Source organism: Onychostruthus taczanowskii, unplaced genomic scaffold, assembly GCF_017590055.1.
Source record: "Onychostruthus taczanowskii isolate IOZ18803 unplaced genomic scaffold, ASM1759005v1 scaffold76, whole genome shotgun sequence".
NCBI classification, from domain to species: domain Eukaryota; kingdom Metazoa; phylum Chordata; class Aves; order Passeriformes; family Passeridae; genus Onychostruthus; species Onychostruthus taczanowskii.
In genome coordinates, this window is record NW_024505450.1 from 3,100,934 (window position 1) to 3,113,110 (window position 12,177).

The window sequence follows — 12,177 nt, forward strand, 5'->3', positions numbered from 1 at the left end:
AGGCGATCCGGAATATTCTGTGCTTTTGGGTTGGGTTTCGGGGTTCGTGGCTACCGCGGGTTTCGCAGACGGGGAGCGCGCCGTGGACGCCGTTTCGGAGCCGCGGTGGCTCCGGGGGAGCAGAGGGCGAGGATGGCGGCGGGGCCGGGGCCGGAGCCGGCTCGGGAGCGCTCGGCCCTGGCGGGGCGGACGAGAGCGGGGCGCCCGGCGGGAGCGGAGGGTGCTATGGTGGGCGCTGTGCTTCCCGCAGGTCACAGCGGCGTGAACCAGCTCGGCGGGGTGTTCGTCAACGGGAGGCCGCTGCCCGACTCCACGCGGCAGAAGATCGTGGAACTCGCTCACAGCGGCGCCCGGCCCTGCGACATCTCCCGGATCCTGCAGGTGAAGGCGGCGGCGCCCCCCGTCCTCCCACCGCTCCGTCCGCTCCGCTCCAGCGCCGCTGTGTCACCGCCGGGCGCTGATGCGACCCCCCCACACCCACCCACCACCACCCGCCTTCCAGCCTAATAAAACGATCCGTCTGCTCGGTTCTTGCTGCAAATAGACCTTTCGATGCGTATATACATATATATATGCCTTTTCAAATATTGAAATTTTTTGCTTTTCGTTCCCCCGTATTTCCATCCGGTGATAACCTGCACTGTCGTTACAGTTAGTTTGCTGTAATAAACTGAATTATACGGCTCGGCATAATTTCAGTTTCCTCTCCTTCCCTCCGCATCCCCCGTATTTACTTATGATTTTGTGATATCTGTATGCACCCGGCGTGGCTTACTGTTTGGTTTTGGGTTTGTTTTTTTTTTTTTTTTTTTAATTTTTTCCTTTTTTTTTTTTTTCCAAAAAAGGAAAAAAAACCCAAAAAAAAAAAAAAAAAAAAAAGGCGAAAAAAAAAAATGAGAGAGAGAGAGATAAACCCCCCCCCCTCAAAGCCACGCTGTTTTAGCCTGGAATCTGTCCTTACGGACATTCACGCAATCTGGCACAGTTCAGGGGTATTTTGTAAATGTAGGTCTTGAAAACCCTTCACTCACCCCTTCCCCCTCAAGTCCTTTGGCTAAGAGCAGTGAGAAGGATGGAGACTAGTCTGGTTTACCTATTGTTCGCATTTAAGGCGCATTTTAACCTTGATACTAAGAGAATTACGTTTTGACCAGATGATTTTTTTTTCTTCCAAATGTTTTTAAAGTATCACTTTTGTAGAGGGTAGGGCCACGAATGTATTTTTTTTTTTAAGAAAAAAAAAAAAAAGACTCTCTAAGTAAGTTCTCATACCATTTAAGGTATATTTTTGTGTTATAGACCCATGCAGATGCAAAAGTCCAAGTGCTGGACAATCAAAACGTAAGCTTGTCATTGTTTAATGCATACTTAAACAATTTTATTTTTGTCTTGAAATTATTAATAATGTGATTTTCTGTCCGCTTCCCTATCCAGGTGTCGAATGGATGTGTGAGTAAAATTTTGGGCAGGTATTACGAAACTGGCTCCATCAGACCCAGGGCAATCGGAGGTAGTAAACCGAGAGTAGCGACTCCAGAAGTTGTAAGCAAAATAGCGCAGTATAAACGAGAGTGCCCCTCCATCTTTGCGTGGGAGATTCGAGACAGATTACTATCAGAGGGGGTCTGTACCAACGATAATATACCCAGTGTAAGTTCATGAAAAAAACCTTCCCGTGTGCCGTGTACAATGCTGGGTAGCCGTAGCGAGCCTCTGCTTCCTTTGTTTTGGTATCAGAAGAGAGGATAGCAGGTTCACATCATTTGCATGTGGCAGGGTCAGACGCATTTTTTCATACAGAATCTGACAAATGCCTTTAAGGAGGGGAAAAAAAAATAAAAAAAACAATATGCGGGTCACCCCTGCGCCTGGCGCCTCAGGACTGCAAGCATCAGTCGGAGCCATCACTCTGGTTTTGCAGGGTTGGGTTTGGGGCGCTTTTTTTTTTTTTCCCTTTGCTTTTTTTTTTTTTTTTTTTTTTTTTTTTTTTTTCTTTCTTCCCCCCCTCCCCCGTGGTTTGTTTGTTTGTTTGCACCACCACCACCAGCAGTGAGCGAGTCGGGGCGGCAGGGACTCGGCGGTGCGGGGCGGCCGCAGCGCGCAGCCGGCGCTCAGGGAAGCCTCGACTTGCGCCCAGGTCGAGCCGCCCGCTGCGCAGGGGGACGCGGGGGTTGCGCGGGTGCCTGGCGGGGAGCGCGCTACCGCACTACCATTGCCTTTCCTGTCCTTTGCCTTCCAGGTGTCGTCGATAAACAGAGTCCTACGCAACCTGGCTAGCGAAAAGCAACAGATGGGTGCCGACGGGATGTACGACAAGCTAAGGATGCTGAACGGGCAGACGGGGACCTGGGGCACCCGGCCCGGCTGGTATCCCGGCACCTCGGTACCCGGGCAGCCCACGCAAGGTAAGCGACAACGCGGTGGCCGCTCCCCAGCCCGGGCCGGCCCGGGCCGGCCCGGTTCGGCCTCCTCCGGCCGAGGTGGCCCCGACGCGGGTCCTTCCCGGCCGCCGGGCTGAGGGTGGCGGGCGTTCGTGCGGCTGCGGGCAGGGGGGTGCGGGCCGGCGGCACGGGGGGCGTCCAGCCCCGGCCCCGGTGGGCAGGGGAGCCCAGCAGCACTCGCTGCCAAAGCCGCGTCCGCGGAGCTGCGGTGCCGGCAGCCGGGCGGGAGCCGGGGCTGAGCCTAAACCTCGCCCATCGCCCGGTAATTGGGGCTCCCGGTCCCTGCCCGGGCCGCCTTCCCGCGCCGGGGTCTCTCCCCAAAGCCGGGGCCATCGGTAACTATCTCCGTAGGGCTGATTGTAATTCCTCCTCAATGGACCCGAAACAACTTTGTAAATATAGGAAACTGTTTATCCTGAAGATTAATAGGTATTTGTTGTAGGAATGACAAGGGGATAATATGAAGGATAATGGGATGTTACGTTACATACTTAAGATGGTTAATGGCTTCTTTTTGAATGCGGGCTCTGTTGAGGCTCGGCTCTCGCTGGCTCTGGTCATTCCTTTAGAAGAGGTGTCTATATACAACAACCTGCTTTTTGTTTTCACCCCGCAAGGAAAAAAAAAATCGGTAACAGTGTGCGGAATATCTGGTACAAAGGATGTTTCTGTCACACGCAAGAATTTGTTATGGGAACAATTCTGTCGCTATGTAATTGCTCATTAGAGATCGTTTTGTTTCTCATTAAGGCGACATGAATAAGCGTCTAGTTGAAGGAGACAGCTGTAGAAATGTTCCACAGGAGACCTCTGGACACGATATGGCACCGCTTGCCAATTAGACATGTCAGTTTTAAGAGAAGAAAACAGTCTATGAAGGACACTAGAAAGATAGAGCGGAGCCCTCGCTCCCCCCCACCCCCACTTCGGTGTTTTTTTGTTGTTCGGTTGCGGGGTTGTCTTTTGGCATTTTGTTTTGCCCGATGTCCACGCCAGCAGCCGGGGCCGCCCTCGCCTCGCCCTCACCTGAGGTTCCCCGGCCCTCCCCGGGCTCTCTGGGCGGGCCCGGCCCCTTCTCTCGCTGTCCGCACCCGCGGTGCGCAGCGCGGAGCGCCGCTGAACGGGGCCGCGCACCCACCGCCCGTGCGGCCGGCCGCCCTGCGCTCCCGCCGGGGAGCGCTTTGCGGGATTTTATTTATTTTTTCCTCTTAGGAAAGGCGTTAAATGGAGAAATTTCGGGCTCCCCGCCGCAGAGCGGTGCTCGGAGGCGCAGCCCTTGCGCGGGTGCGGTGCTGGCGCACCTGGGCCCGGCCGCGCCCGCGCTGCGGCAGAGCCGCCTGTGCCCGGGCAGGGGGCTGGGGGGGCCGGGGGCTTTTTGGGGGCCAGTGCTGGCCCCTTCCCGCGGCGTGGGGACAGGCGCAGTTTCCGCAGGGGAAGGCGGGCGCCGGGCAGGAGGGTGCGCGGCCGGAGGACCTCGGGAGCCCTGTCCGAAATCCCAAAATGAGGCGGTGCGGAGCGGGCAGCGCTGCTCGGGCCGCGGGCGTGCGTGGGCAGCAGAGGCGAGGGGGAGGCAGGCAGGCACTTAAAACATCCGCATGGCAAAATTAAAATTAATAAAATGGATTTCCTCTGGAATATTCATGCTCCCTCTAATGTTTTTCCCTTGCAGGGGTATGTTACTGGATTTTAAGAGTCCATTACTCAAAAAGCATAAGGCGAGGTTAGGTCTCAGAGGGGTACAAATATGGTCTCAATCTGATAAACGCCATGCAGCAGTGAATAAAATAATGGATACATGAGGGCTGACAGAACAAAAAGAGACATCTCTATCCGGGAGAAATTCTCCAGTGATTTAGTGGTTTTAGGGATCACCGAGACACTGTTTCTTATCTTTTTTTCTCCCCTCCCTCTCTTATAAGACTAAAGCCTTCTATAGGATTTAGACACTTTCTCTTTCAACAGATGCTACAATGTTTTGATCCCGGCTCTATAGCTGAGAGGTGCTGCAATTGGTTTGCTATCTTTTTTTGCTTGTTTTCCGCCTCACTGATTAAGACACTAAGAAACTAAGGAATGATTTTATTTCCCAGCGTCGTTTTTTTTTTTTTTTCTTTTTTATTTTTTTTTTTTCCAGGAAACAAATCCTATACCCAGCGTCAGATGGTCTGGCTATAGGATAATAGGGACGGACATTCACTTGCTTTCTTACGGATTAGGTCTGGAAGGTGGAACAGCCCTATTGAGATAGCTTCTTTTAGGGACTTTAAAAAAAACCAAACAACCAAAACTCAAAGAAAAAAAAAAAAAAAAAAGAAAAGAAAAGAAGGGGTGTGTGTCTAAAAAGAAGATATCTTAATTGTCCGGGACGGGGTTGGAAGTGACCATAAGAGAGTTTAGGCGAAACTTTCGGTCGGCTGAAAGATTTTGGGGAGGCGGGGAGCGCACCGAGGAAAAAGCGCGGCCTCCAAACTCCGCAGCGGTTCGGGGGCTGCCCGGTGCGCTCCCCCCTTATCCCCGGCAGGTCCGGGGCTCTCTGCGGAGCCCTCCCGGCTCGGGGGGCCGCGGCCATCCCCCCGGGCTCGCCCCCGGCCGCGGGGCGCTGCGGGCGCGGCCCGAGCGGACAGTGATGGATGAGGGCGGTGGCGGAGGTGAGCGCGGCCCCTCCGCGGGCGGGCGCGGCCCCCGGCGCTGCCACCCGCGCTTGGCAGGGCGCTGCCCCGCCGCGGCGGCCGTCCCCGGGCCCGGGGCTTTGTGTGCCCTGAAAGGCGGCTCCCCCCGCCCCCCCGCCATTCACCCGCCGCCGGCCGCCTCAATGGGGCTGCGGCCGCCCATATGGTGACCACGGCCGCTGAATCCCTGTGTTTAAATGGAGGAGAAAGTTCGGGTTTTAAAACATTTCAAAGTGGTTGAAAGGGTCCCACCAGATCCTGTCACAATTCCCCCCGAGCTTTGAAGACCGGGGCCATTGTTCGCCGATTATAAATGATATTACTTTAAAGTTGATTTCCCACAATATTTAAAGGATGTCGCGGGAGTGTCGCTATTTATTTTTGGCGTAACTTTTCAAGGGAATTAGCATAAGTAGCCCATGCGTCCCTCACCCCGGCTCCCTCTTTATGCGACATCAAAACGCTTCGAAAAATATGCTTTGAAAGGAGAGGGAGAGCTCATTTAGGACAACGACTTCTCTGCCTCGCCGGCAGGCTCCGTCCCTCCGGGCCCGGGGGTGCCCGCGGAGCCCCCCAACAGCAGCCGGCCCCGAGCGCCCAGCACAATGAAACTTTCCCCTGTTTAATGACAGAAATTACATTAAAAGTGGTGGAAATGCCCTAATTAAAAATGTACCACTTAAATGATATGCCAAGCGCTCAGCTGCAGAACGGCGTGTTTAGCTAGTTAGTGAACTCGCTACTATTTCTTTTAAAATTACATGTTAAAATTTTAAAAGAAATCTTACTTTTCTCTGGTGCAACACATTACAAAGAATGGACAGTCCTTTTATCTAAATATAAAATTCCATTTTCAGCAATTATAGCCTGTTCTTGGTGATGATATAATTACAGCTGTGCTCAGTAATAGGTGTCAAGGCAATGCACACTCATACAATAGTTGAATAAAACTGCAGAACAATGCAGGCACTTCTAAATTCACAACCTTTAAAATGAAATTGACTGTGCAGAATTCAAATAAAAACTGGATAAATATTTTTTTAAAAAGATTACAAGCTTGGTTTGGTTTCTTAATAGCATTTTCTGCAAACCTATCAACATCTAATTGATTAGATAGGAATTACTGATTATAGATAATCTGAAATACTGAACATCACTATTTTAAATATAGCAATAGGTAAATAAATGCAGCAGACGGAGGAGACTGCCATGGCACTCCAGCAGGGATTCATGGAAAGAATCACATTCAGGGGAAAGTATTTTTATGCAGGTTTTATTCCAGAGGGAAAACAAAATGAAATTAAGACCAGGTGATCATAATTCCTCGTCTCCGATGTTTACATAAGGCTGGAAACTGAAATATTTCCGTGTTACCTGTGCCATTAGCACCGTGTTGCTTTGATACCTGAGACATTTTTAAGGGAGGGTGTCAGCAAACATGGCTGAACTCGTTTCCAGTTGCATTATTTCTCTGATAGGGATCTTCAAACAAGGGTACCTGCGTTTCACTTTCCGACTCTCTCGGTTCCGCAGATGGCTGTCCGCAACAGGAGGGAGGAGGGGAAAACACTAACTCCATCAGCTCTAATGGAGAAGACTCAGACGAGGCCCAAATGAGACTCCAGCTGAAAAGGAAGCTGCAGAGAAATAGGACATCCTTTACCCAAGAGCAAATCGAAGCCCTTGAGAAAGGTGAGTGACATTTTCCTACGGCTGAAGCAGGAGAGAAAACAAAATGTGCCCCGACCACATTACCAGCTGAACGTAAGCACGGCACTCCTGTGCCTTATATATATGTATATATTTAAACTCTGTGGCTCCTTCCATGCTCTTTTATTCACAGAGCTCCAAATATTCATTGCTGGCCATGGTGTGCCCTGAAAAGCTGTTAAAATGGTTTTCAAAGGCAAAGCGTTCAGGGCACGCATCACACCGATGCTGCACCCCGGGCTTGTCTTGGGGGGATAGCTCTCCTCCCGTCCTCTGTGCTGCATTGCTGGGGAGGTGAGGGCAGGCAGGGGGCTGGCAGAGTCCTCCACGCCTGCCCCCACGCTCACTCCCCATCCCCAGTGCCCGGGGCTGGGAGCAGGTGCCCTTTTCCCTGGCCAGCCCGGGCGCACCTCGCCTCTGACCCGCCGCGGAGCTTTGTCCTCATTTTGCGCTGTTATTTAGCGACGTGCCATTTCGCTTCTTGGTGACAGGGTCAGAGCTGCCTTGGGGACCCCCTCAGTGGAGGCAGAAGCCCTCGCTGCTTCTTGAGAGATGCAGCACTGCACCCAAGCCTGCCCATCCCCATGGCAGTGCTCCCCAGCAGGCAAGGCTAACACACAGGCAGAAAGCTCAGCTTTGCCCTTACAGTGATGCTTCTTAGGAGCATTTAGAGCACAGGCAGCACAGGAACAGCTCTGGTTTTACAGCCAGCCACATCAACTCTGCAGCTAATGCAAGAATATTTCCTTCTGCAGAATTTGAGAGGACCCACTATCCTGATGTGTTTGCAAGAGAGAGACTAGCTGCTAAAATAGACCTGCCTGAAGCAAGGATACAGGTACTGATTTGCTCTGCAATTGTAACTACTATTATTTTTACTGTTACTTCTGGCTTCTCAAAGCACGGGGCAACCCATATTTATGATCAGGTATTTGCCCATACCCCTCTTTCAGGAAAATAGCAGCAGCTGGCTTTGCTTTCACCTCCTGCTTTGCTCTTGAGCAGCGTGGGGGAGGCCCCGTGCCTCTAGTCCTTGTAAGGTCACTCACATCTCTTAATTGCTGTATTTCCAGGTGTGGTTTTCCAACAGAAGGGCCAAATGGAGAAGGGAAGAGAAGCTGAGGAACCAGCGAAGACAAGCCAGCAACACTCCCAGCCACATTCCCATCAGTAGTAGTTTCAGCACAAGCGTTTACCAGCCGATCCCACAACCAACCACCCCCGGTAATGCCTCACGTCCATCCATCCTCCGGGCCAAACGAGACTCTGAGGCTGTGCTGCCAGTTGTAATTGTGGTTAAACTAATGTGTTCATCTGTCTGTCTATTCTATTATAGTTTCCTCTTTCACATCAGGTTCCATGTTGGGCAGGACGGACACGGCGCTCACGAACACGTACAGCGCGCTGCCGCCCATGCCCAGCTTCACCATGGCCAACAACCTGCCTATGCAAGTAAGTCCAGTGCCACGCCAGGGCACCACATTCCCTGGGGATTCAGCAGTCCTTTGGCTGTGTGGGAGTGTGGGTGGGGACCCTTCCTCCAAGCCATGAGGGATTACAGACCCAAATTGTGAAACCTGCACCCAACGACTTCCTTGGCATCTGAAAAGATGCCCTGACTGGGGGAATCAGAAGGGAAAGGGCACTGAAAGATGTGGTGCCCAACAAGGACTTTTCTCAGGTTTTCAAAGAGAAAAGTCCTCAGATTTGCAAGGCAACAAATCTGGGATAAAAAAATGCCGTTTGGGAAAAAAAAAAATGTGGTTAACCTCTGGAACTCGCTGATGCCATATTGTGGAAATTGCTGCCTGAATGAGCTGCTGGAGGGATCCGACCTTCTGGATGTAGGTAATGTGGCAGCGGCACATTAGGAACACCTGAGAGAGGGAAGGATGTGATTAGCATCAGTGGTTATGCCAGCTAAGCCAGAATTGCAAGAGCTGTCAATCCTCATGCCTGAAAGCATTAGCTGATCACCAGCTGGGTTAGGAAGAAATCTATTCCTTTGGGGTCTGTTTCTATAGACCTTTCAGATGCAAAATTCCTCCTTTTTTAATGGTGGGGTTGGCCTAGGAAGGTGCTGGCCAATTACGGGAGTTTTACAGCTTTGTCTGAGGCACACAGCATTGACCACTGCTAGAGACAGGCGAGCAGATTAGAGAGCCTGACTCCTTCGCTGCGGCAATTACGATGTTACTAATTGCTGAACCAAAATTAACCAAATAAAGTTAGAGTCTTGCAAGTCTATGGAAAGAAACGGTGCTGGCTAGGTCGCTGCTCCGTGACGTTGGAAGCCGGCGGCGCCGTCCCCGGCAGCGGGCCGGGAGCAGATGACAAAAGATCAAAAGGCTGATACAGGAGGGGACCCTTGGGAAAGCAGGAGGCCCCTGATTCACCACTGGGCACCTGGGCAGGGACACAGCACGTGTGAGCCACGCTGGAAAACGCTGCCTACGTGGTCACCGTGGCAGGGCAGCCACGCGGGCTCGGAGGGGAAGCCACTGGCGTCTCTCTGCGGGTGCACGGAGCGTTGTGTGTTCTCCCAAAGGCAGTGGGGCTCTCCGTGCTGCTGCAGAAGGCGTGTGGCAGGGATGTGCAGACAGGAAATATGTGCAGACGTGTTGGGGTGGGAATTACTCTTCCCGCTTCCTGCTCCCTCGCTGCGTCCCCGGGTCAAGGCTGCGCTGGTCCCCACTCACCCTGCAGCCTGGAGCAGGAGAAGCCCCTGCTTGGTCCCTCCCCAGCACCGTGACATCCCTCAGCCCCTGCTGTTCCCCCTGGCAGACTGGGTTTTGGGGGTTGGAGTTGAGGTGAATGGAGATGTCTGTTCTGGGATGTTGCTGGCACAGGTTTGGGGGGGCTGAGGCTCTGATGGGGATCAATGCACATGTATGTGTGGGGTTAGGGGATTCCCCTTCAGAGCCTTGGTCCCCCCACGCCACATGTGGTCTGTGTGTATGTGCCCCACGCTGGCAGATGCAGGACCATCCTCTGTGCCTCAGTGGAGTGACTTTAGTTACAGCACTGAGTGCGAGGTAACTAAAATGTTAGTTACAATATAGTTACAGCACCGAGTGCGAGGCAAGATGCTGACCCTGTCTCTGGCTGCAAATGGTAAAAAAAAGAGACATCTTCCTTTTATGTGGGTATAAAGGAGGACAGCACTCAGGCTTAGGGATATAACACCTCCACCAGCATCTGGATGTAGGGATCTGCTCGCTGAGCACGTCTGAAAAAGCACCATTACCCATCCATGTTGGTTTTTAGCCCAAAAGCCTCCAGGAAGGGCCTGCTTGGTTGGGCTCCTAAATAGGTCTTTACGTTGTGCTGCCTGAATTTGAAAGTTTTTGGCTCATTTTTTGCTGTCTGAGGGCTGGCACGTCCATGCCCAAGAGCGTGATGCTGTCTCTACCTGCAGGGCCACTGACCACTTTGTGCTTTGCCCCCACAGCCCCCGGTACCCAGCCAGACCTCCTCCTACTCTTGCATGCTGCCCACCAGTCCATCGGTGAATGGACGGAGCTATGATACATACACCCCTCCTCACATGCAGACACACATGAACAGCCAGCCCATGGGCACCTCTGGCACCACTTCCACAGGTGAGTGTCCCCCTGCTCCCCCAGCCCCCTGCCAGCCTGCCTTCTCTGCTCCAGCCATCAGGCTTTTCACCTGCGCTCGCTGTGGGAAGTTTTCCCCATCACTGGGGGAGGTCTCTCTGCTGGGATTCGTTGCTGCCATACCAGGCAGAAGATGAAAATGTAGAACCTTGCAAACTAGAGAAAAAAAAAAATCTGATTTTTAAGCTGCTTCTTGGAAGGCTAGATGGAAAGAAAGCTGATTAAGAGAGGTGGTGTGGAAATAGCAGGACAGAGGCAAGCTCTTTAGTGAGCTCCCCATCCCTCAAAAAAAAAAATCTTCCCTGTATAACTAAATTCTAAATCAGCATTTATTTCAGCATTAAACTTCAGCAGAGATCTCCACAGTGGTGAGGTTAAGTGTATGTGAAACTGTTTGCGGTACTGGGCACATTTTTGCCGTGTCTGTGTCAGACAGTATTTATAGCTAAAGGTTTGAAGTTATCAAAGAGGCAGGGAACCTGTAGAAATATTAGCCCATGCATAAAAAAGGCAAATCAGGGTAAAAAAGGGCAAGTGTCAGCAGAAACAGGAGCAATTCAAGCAGTTTTCAAAAGAATAGAACAGTTCAGTGTATTTTGGGCTGAATTCACAACTGATACAAATGAGCCGAGGCTCCGGCATTTATCTCAAAGCATGAAAGTTTATTTATCACAACAATCAGTGAGATGTGCATAATTTTTAAAATATATGCACCCCCAACCCCTGGTTCCACTGGATGTTAGAGGGTGAGATTTGATGTTTACTGGAACACAAGCTCAAATCTGTGAAACTGTAAAGCAAAAATTGAGCTATGTATAGAAAAACTAAAATATCCACTTTCCCCTCTCAATTTTCAGGTCTCATTTCCCCTGGAGTGTCAGTTCCAGTTCAAGTTCCTGGCAGTGAACCTGATATGTCTCAATACTGGCCAAGATTACAGTAAAACATGTGTTAATTCCGTAAATGACTATATGGACAACAGTTGGATGTTCAGCAGTATTTTATAAAGGAAGAATGGCTCTCAGAGTACTTCTGTACTGCAACTGTGCCCTATGCTGTAACACATGGAAAAGACTTTCACATGGACCTTTGTACACTGAAGGCATTATATCAGTTGGAACAAATCTTCATTTTGGTATCCAAACTTTTATTCATTTTGGTGTATTATTTGTAAATGGGCATTTGTATGTTATAATGAAAAAACAAAAAAGAACAATGTAGACTGGATGGATGTTTGATCTGTGTTGGTAATGAAGTTGTTTAAAAAAAAAAAAAAGAAAAGGAAAAAAAAAAAAAAGAAGCCATGATCAACAAGCTTTGCCACGAATTTAAGAGTTTTATCAAGATATATCGAATACTTCTACCAATCTGTTCATAGATTATGGATTGATGTTCCAAGTTTGTATCATTCCATTGCATATAATTAAACCTGGAACAATACGCACTAGATTTATGTAAGAAAAATATCTGTTGGTATTTCCAAAGGTTGTTAACGGCTGAAGCTATGTGCAAACAGGGGTTAAGAGAGAGCTGCGATGAAGAAAAGAGTTTGATAGATAAAAGGTAGATTGTGTCTTCGATATAATCCAATTTGTTTTATGTCGAAATGTAAGTATTTGTCTTCCCTAGAAATCTCCCAGAATGATTTCTATAATAAAGTTAATTTCATTTATATTTGACAAGAATATTCTATAGATGTTTTATACACATTTTCATGCATCATACGTTTCTTTTTTG

General features: G+C 50.3%; 1 protein-coding gene across 4 annotated transcripts in view; it reads left to right on the forward strand.

Moving 5' to 3' along the window:
* PAX6 (paired box 6) overlaps positions 1-12,177 on the forward strand; it is a 25,522-nt gene extending 13,345 nt beyond the window's left edge. For 2 of the 4 annotated variants that reach the window (XM_041423268.1, XM_041423269.1), the window contains 9 exons: positions 251-381; positions 1,435-1,650; positions 2,240-2,405; positions 6,644-6,802; positions 7,576-7,658; positions 7,894-8,044; positions 8,157-8,272; positions 10,272-10,422; positions 11,298-12,177. In XM_041423268.1, coding sequence (XP_041279202.1) covers positions 251-381; positions 1,435-1,650; positions 2,240-2,405; positions 6,644-6,802; positions 7,576-7,658; positions 7,894-8,044; positions 8,157-8,272; positions 10,272-10,422; positions 11,298-11,383 — 1,259 coding nt within the window. In that variant the 3' untranslated portion in view covers positions 11,384-12,177. Of the gene's footprint in view, positions 1-219; positions 382-1,434; positions 1,651-2,239; positions 2,406-6,643; positions 6,803-7,575; positions 7,659-7,893; positions 8,045-8,156; positions 8,273-10,271; positions 10,423-11,297 lie in introns of those variants that run through there. The other 2 variants (XM_041423267.1, XM_041423270.1) reach the window with 2 other exon arrangements.